The sequence below is a fragment of the Fonticula alba genome (genome assembly GCF_000388065.1).
Source record: "Fonticula alba strain ATCC 38817 unplaced genomic scaffold supercont2.3, whole genome shotgun sequence".
In the NCBI taxonomy this organism is placed as follows: Eukaryota; order Rotosphaerida; family Fonticulaceae; genus Fonticula; species Fonticula alba.
The window spans coordinates 2,355,097-2,361,481 of record NW_009242973.1 but is presented as its reverse complement, the minus strand read 5'-3'; the positions used below and the strand labels follow the sequence as shown (position 1 = coordinate 2,361,481).

Sequence of the window (6,385 nt, the reverse complement as noted above, 5' to 3'; positions counted from 1 at the left end):
CCCCCCTCCCCTCCCCCAGCCACAACATTGGCCAGTGGAGCTTCCCTGCCATCCAGGCGGCCCCCTCCTTTGCCTCGTCCTTCCCGGCCATCTTTGGCCAGGATGAGGCGGTCTTCCGCCGGGCCTTCTGCCTGATCCCCTGTGCCATCGACCAGGACCCGTACTTCCGCATTACTCGTGATGTTGCGCCTCGGCTGAAGTACAACAAGCCCTCGCTCCTCCATGCCAAGTTCATCCCCGCCCTGCAGGGGTTCAACACCAAGATGAGTGCCAGCTCCCAGACCTCGGCCATCTTCCTGACCGACACCCCGAACCAGATCAAGAACAAGGTGCGTGCTGCATGTGCTCGCCTCTCCCGGCCGACCAAGCCCCTCGCATGCCCCTCCTCTCTTTGCTCCTGCTCCTGCTGCTGCTGCTGCTGCTGCTCACCATTGTGCTCACCATTGCGCTTCCGCGCCGTGCCGTTGGCTCCTTTCACCCCACCGCAGATCAACAAGTACGCCTTCTCCGGGGGTCGCATGACGGTCGAGGAGCATCGCGAGCTTGGCGGCGATCCCGACGTCGATGTCGCCTTCAACTACCTCACCTACTTCCTGGAGTCCGACGAGGAGCTGGCCGACATTGAGAAGGTGCGCCCGTTTGCTTTTGTCTGGCTGCCTTGCTGTCTGCATGCTTTTTTTTGTCATCCCCATCATGGTTCTCGCTCGGGTCTAACGTTTTCCCCCCCCCCCCCCCCTCCTCCTCCACGTCCTCTTGCATGTGGCCAGAAATACCGCTCCGGCGAGATGCTCACTGGCGAGCTGAAGAAGATTTGCATCAACGTCCTGACCGAGTTCATCACCGAGTTCCAGGAGGTGCGTGTATTCCGTCGCTTCCCGGCTCCACATATGTCCCTTTCCCTCACCCCCTTGTCCCGCGCGCGCGCGCTCTCTTTTTTTTTTCTTCCCCTCCCCTCGCGGCCTCTTGCATTTTTCAGAGCCGCAAGAAGATCACCGACGAGATGGTCTCCCACATTATGACTCCGCGCAAGCTCGACTACACCTTCACCATGCCGCCGCCCAAGGCCGAGTCCGGCGACAAGAAGAAGTCCAAGAAGAAGTAGGCTGTGCACAGCTCTCCCCTTTCCTGCCCCTCCCGTCCCTGTACGATTCAGTGACCGGGGGGGAGGGGGGGGGGGGGGGGGTCGGGTCTTGGCTCCCCCTCCGCCGCCTTCCTCCACTTATCTAGTCTCTGTCTTTGGGAGCGTCTCTCGGATCCCTTCTTTTGCTTTGTCCGATCTCTTCTCGGGCGGGCGCAAAGCCCACCCAGGAACACTACACAGGCTCGTCTTTTGGAGAAATTTTGCATTTTATATTCTGGCGAGAGACGGGGGGGGGGGGGGGGGGGGGGAGGGGCACCGCTATTTCTAAGAATCATGGGGTGTTTTTTTTTTCATATCCTGCGGCATGGATATATCTAGGAACGAGGGAAATGCAGGAGAGGGAGAAGAAGAAGTGGGGAGGGGGAAGGGGGCAAGAGGGGCTCTCCTGGCGGGCCCCCAGGCTCCGGGCTGGATAAGTCGGAGGCATATCAGGCCCTCGGTGAGGGGCGGGGGGCGAGGGGGGGGGGGGCGGGGCAACAAAGGGAAGAATAGTGGAGCAATGTGGAGGGAAACCGTCTGTCTCCCTCTGTCTCCCTGCCACAGGGCTGAAGCTGGCCCGGGGGGAGGGGCAAGGGGACGCGCGGGCAGGAGGAGTCGACAGCATCTTTTCTCTTCTCTCAGAGGGACGAGCGAGGGGTGGGTCGTGTGTTTTCCTTCTCCCGCCATCGCTCGATCTATCTAGCTCCTTCTCCTTCGTTGCCTCTCTCTGCCCCTGGGTGGTGGTTCTTGTTGCTCTGTGTTCCAGGAGCCAAGGAGGGTGCCATGCCCCACCCTGGTTGTGGGTGCCTTATACACACACACACACACACATACACATGAAAGGGAGCACGTGCGGTCCCGCCATATGCGAGTCCAGGCTTGGCCATTGAAATGCGCGCGCGCCTTCACCTCCCCCCTCCCCTCTTCCTTTTCGCGCTCCACCTTCCCATGAAAGGCAAGGGCCCTTCAAAGTCTAGTGAGCCCGCGGCGGTGGAGGCGCCCTCCCCGCCGGCGATTGGCGCGGCCGAGATCGGAGTAGGGGGACGCGGAAGCAATCGAGCCTGCGGGGTGCGGAGCTGGCCTCGCGCCCCTGGTTGGCCGGGTGTCGCATCCAAGGTGCCGGGCCGCATGGTACTTCCGTGCGGCCTACGTGGTTTTTTTTTTCCGGCAAGGTCCGCGCCCGGTCTCAAGGCAAAGTGCGGGCTGGAAGATGGGCGTGTGGCCGAGCGGCAGAGGCCAGGATGTGGTCGGGCAGCCATGTCACAGGGAGGAGGCGATCTGTACGCATCCACCCCCCCTCCCCCGGCTTCCCTGGTGGATGAAGCGCACACCCGGGGCACTCTCAAGCGGTGATGGGCCTGCAGGAGGGTGGCACGGGTCTGAGGCCCGGGCAGGAGGCGGGGCGCCAGTGCTTACCCCCTGGGGGGGGGGTGCTGGGCGGGCGAAAGGGACGAAGGGAGGGGCGAGGCGCAGGCGCGCATGGGGTGCTGCTGTCTGCTCCCAAGCCGCCCCGGCGGCCCCGGCGTCCTCCTCCTGCGCCACCCGCCCTGCGCCCCTTCCCTCTCCTCTCGTCACTTCTCTGGCCGCTGCGCCTTGGGGCCTGCTGCCGGAGGTGAGAGGTGGGCCAAGACCAAAGGGCGGTGGTGGATGGGTTATCCCGAGCGCCCGGTCGGGGGGGTGTGCTTGAGGCGCTTGGCGGGCCGGGCGACGCCTGCCGAGTCGCACGCCTCGTCGATGTCGAAGCGGGCCAGCGGCGCGGCGCGGCTGTTGACACCTGACCCGGCCGCGAGACGCCCCGACCACCGGGGGTCGGCAAGCAGAACCACCGCCGGAGAGCAATCCTTGGCCAGTTGGTGGGAGCGCTTGCGCGTCATGGTGGCCGCGTCATGGATGGCGGTCACCACCGGCGACAGGGCGGCCAGCGGCGGGGCACCCGGCCACAGCAGCGGCCCGGGGGTGGCCCCGGCGCCAGTGGCAGGGCGACCGGTGCGTGCCTCCTCCGGAAGCATGTCCGGGCTGCTGAATGCCGGCAGGAGCATCCCCTCCGGGGCGCCGCTGCCGATGGCCATGTCGCACCGGTGCGGGCTCAGGCGCACCCCGGCCGGGGCCAGATCCATCAGGCGCCGGAGGGAGGCCCGGTTGCCATGGTCCTCGGCGGGACTGGCGAGTGTGGCCGTAGTAGCAGCAGCAGCAGCAGCAGCAGCAGCGACGGCGGTGCTGGTGGTGGTGGTGGTGGTGGTGCTCTGTCATTGTCAAGCCCCACGCGGCCAGGCATCCGAGAGCGCGAGAGAGCGACAGGGGCGCAGGCGGCCCGGGGGATCGGTGTTAGCGGGCGCGTGCGGGTGTACATGCGCGTGCGAGCCAAGGGGGACAGAGAAGTGCTGCAGTCGACACGTACGGGCGGCACTTGCGAGCACTGGCCCGGGGCCGAGCCGGCCGCCAGTGGCGAGCCGGGGACAAGGCCCTTGGCGAGGGTCCCCCAGCCCGGGCCCAGGGGATCCGTGGCCAGGGTGCCCTGGGGGCCGTCGGCCGTCGGCTTGGAGGCATCTGCGGCCCGGCCGCCAGGGAGAATCATCCCCAGGGACTGGCTCAGGCGCCCGGGGGCACTGCGGTGCATGGGCGGGCGTCCGCCGGTGCTGGCCACCGGCAGCTCGTAGCCACTGCCCCCGGCCACCGGAGCCACCGGGCTGTAGAGGGGCGAGATGCCGTACGGCGAGGTGGTGGCCACATCCTCCGAAGAGTAGCACGAGTATGCCTCGGCGTCGGAGAGCGTCGGTGTCAGCTCCCCGCCCAGAGCCAAAAGCCCCGGGGCCAGGGCCCCGGCCCCGGCGGGGATGGACACGCGCGGGCGCGATGCCGGGGCAAAAGCCCCCCGCCCGCGGGTGGGCCCCATCGGGGGCAGGCCCGAGAGCAGGCCCGCCGGGTAGATGGCCTCGCGGCCGACCACCGTCGGGGGGAAATCCTCCGAGGCGGCTCCCGCATACAGGGGGATCCCCCCGGATGAGGACCCATTGCTGGCGGGCCCGGCTCCGCTGGAGGACGAACCGCCCGGCGGGCAGCCGGGCTCCTTCTTGCCGGAGCCGCTCATGCCCGGGGGCGATAGCTCCAGGTCAGCAAGGCGCGACAGCTCCAGCGCCTCGTCAATGTGCAAGGCCAGGAAGCGTCGCCGGATTGAGGCCGCCTCGGTGGGAGGCTCGGCCGGCTGGCCGGCCGAAGAGGCCACCATGGACGGCCCCCCGCCGCCCGCGGCTTGAGCCTTCCCCGGCTGGTCGGTCGCTGGGCCGAGGCCCGGCCGAGTCGAGCCCCCCGGGTGCTGGGGCTGTTGGTGTTGTTGTTGTTGTTGCTGCTGCTGTTGCTGCTGCTGCTCCATCGGTGCCGCTGGCCATGGTGACTGCCGGTAAAAGGGGCTGCTCGGGCCAGCCGACTGGGAGGCCGTCCGCATGGCGAACGGCTGCTCCAACTCGGCCGTGCTGATGAGGCTCAGGTCATAGAAGTCCCCCCCGCCGGTGGTCGGGCTTTGGCATTCCTCATCGGAACTGTGGCACAGGGAGTCGGCCGAGTCGGATTCGGTCGGCGCCGTGCACGATTGCCTAAGTCCCCCACCGTATCCGGTCGAGGGCCACGCGCATGCAGCGGCAGCAGTTGAACACCCCCGGACACACGACACATTCGGGTGTTAGCAAGTGCACGCCCTCGAGAGTTGGGCCTGCCGCCGCCCCGGGTCCCGGCCTGCCAAGAGCAGCGAAAAAAAAAAAAGCCCCGCCAGGGGCGAACTCCCGGCCCCTCGGGAGTCCCACACTCGAAGGACGGTCTGCGAGCGTCTTTTCTTCTTCTTTTTCTTTTTTGCCCCTCCCCGCAGGGCCTTCTCCTTTCCGGCCTCCCGCATCCCTTTCCCCCCGCCGCCCAAAGGTATGGCACCCTGTGCATCCGCCCACTGGCCCCGCTGTACGTGCTGATGAGCCACTTGACGCACGAGTCGCTGCGAGTTGCCATGAAGAAGCCCATGTGCTGATCGATGGGACGCGACGAGTGCGAGGGCGTCTCCTCAATGGCATGCCTCCCCGGCGGGGAGGTGGGGTACTTTGAGTGGAGACCCATTGCTGCCGACCAGCGCGCACGGTGGTTGGGAAGGGAGTGGCGAAGGGGACCGGCGAAGTGGCGCTCGGCAGGGACACACGAAGTTGCGTGCGTGCGTGCGTGCGTGTGTGTGTGCGTGTGTGCGTGCGTGCGTGTGTGTGATGTCGGTGTGTACAAGGGAGCAATATTTCACACCATCAACGGGGGATCTCACGCTTGAAGGGGAGTTGCTCTGCCAATATGGATTCGGGCGCAGGCGTTCGGTCACATACCACCGCCGGCGTAGGGTAGCACGTCGCGGCGACACCGCAGCACGGGTGAGGCAAGGCAAAGGGAACATCGGTTAGCACGTCCTGCATGTCTGCCCAGCCAGTCAAAGGAATACAGGCAGAGCCTGTGTGTGGCGGGGGGGGGGGGGGGGGGAAAGAGGACACAGCCAAGCTGCCCGGGCCGACTTCGCTCCAGGGTCGGCCATTGGCCGGCACAAGAAGGAGAGGCGACACGGGGAAGGACGTACAGATGGCGGGTAAAGGGGACGAAGAACAGGTCCTGGACAAGCAGGCGGGGGCTCAGGCGAACCAGCAAGCCGAGGCGGATGCGAGGTGCTGCGTGTTGGTGGCCTCTTAGTTTGGTGCGAGCGCGCTGTCTGTCGAACAAAAAGCGCCGTTTGTGGCGCTGAAATCTGAGATCGGCTGGATGGCTGGGCTCGGGCAGAAGGCCAAACAGCGAGAGTGTGGGTGAAATTTTTGGAGGCTCACTCACACACAAGGACAAGGGTGCTGGCCGTGGCTGGGGGGCGGGCGGGCGGGCGTGCGGGCGTGCGGGCGCAACTGAAGTTGGGACAGGCACCGGCGCTAGGGCACAGCGTGAGAAATGCGGCGGACAGCGAGGGAGGAGGGAGAGGAAGGGAGACAGGGGGTGGGGCAGCAAACGAGGGAGGGATCTCAGGGGAGGCGGGCGGTTGTTGTGGGGTTTGGGCAATCCACTAGCGTGAGGCGGTCAGGATGGGGGCTTTTCTCCAGGGCCGTGTGGGCAGAGGTGCAGAAGGCGGGAAGGGAAGGGGGGCACGGAGAATTTCATCCCTGTCCCCCGCCCCCCCTCCCCCCGGCCTCTCGCTCCCTCCGCAAGGGCGGCGTCTGGCCTCCCCCCCCCCTTCCGTGTGTTCCCGGCACTTGGGGCTTGCTTCCC

General features: G+C 66.7%; 2 protein-coding genes across 2 annotated transcripts in view; one reads left to right on the top strand and one right to left on the bottom strand.

The window, feature by feature from the left end:
- H696_02280 (hypothetical protein) overlaps positions 1–1,102 on the top strand; it is a gene marked incomplete at both ends in the record, with an annotated part of 2,172 nt that extends 1,070 nt beyond the window's left edge. Inside the window, 4 exons of the mRNA XM_009496183.1 lie at positions 20–329; positions 489–629; positions 768–854; positions 977–1,102. Of these exons, the coding sequence (XP_009494458.1) occupies positions 20–329; positions 489–629; positions 768–854; positions 977–1,102 (664 nt within the window). The remainder of the gene's footprint in view (positions 1–19; positions 330–488; positions 630–767; positions 855–976) is intronic.
- Positions 1,103–2,772: 1,670 nt separating this feature from the next.
- On the bottom strand, positions 2,773–5,218 carry H696_02279 (hypothetical protein; the record flags this gene model as incomplete). The annotated part of the gene is made up of 3 exons (XM_009496182.1): positions 2,773–3,363; positions 3,519–4,710; positions 5,094–5,218. 3 exons carry the CDS (start codon positions 5,216–5,218, stop codon positions 2,773–2,775), a joined length of 1,908 nt encoding a protein of 635 aa, XP_009494457.1.
- Between the last annotated feature and the right edge of the window lie 1,167 nt (positions 5,219–6,385).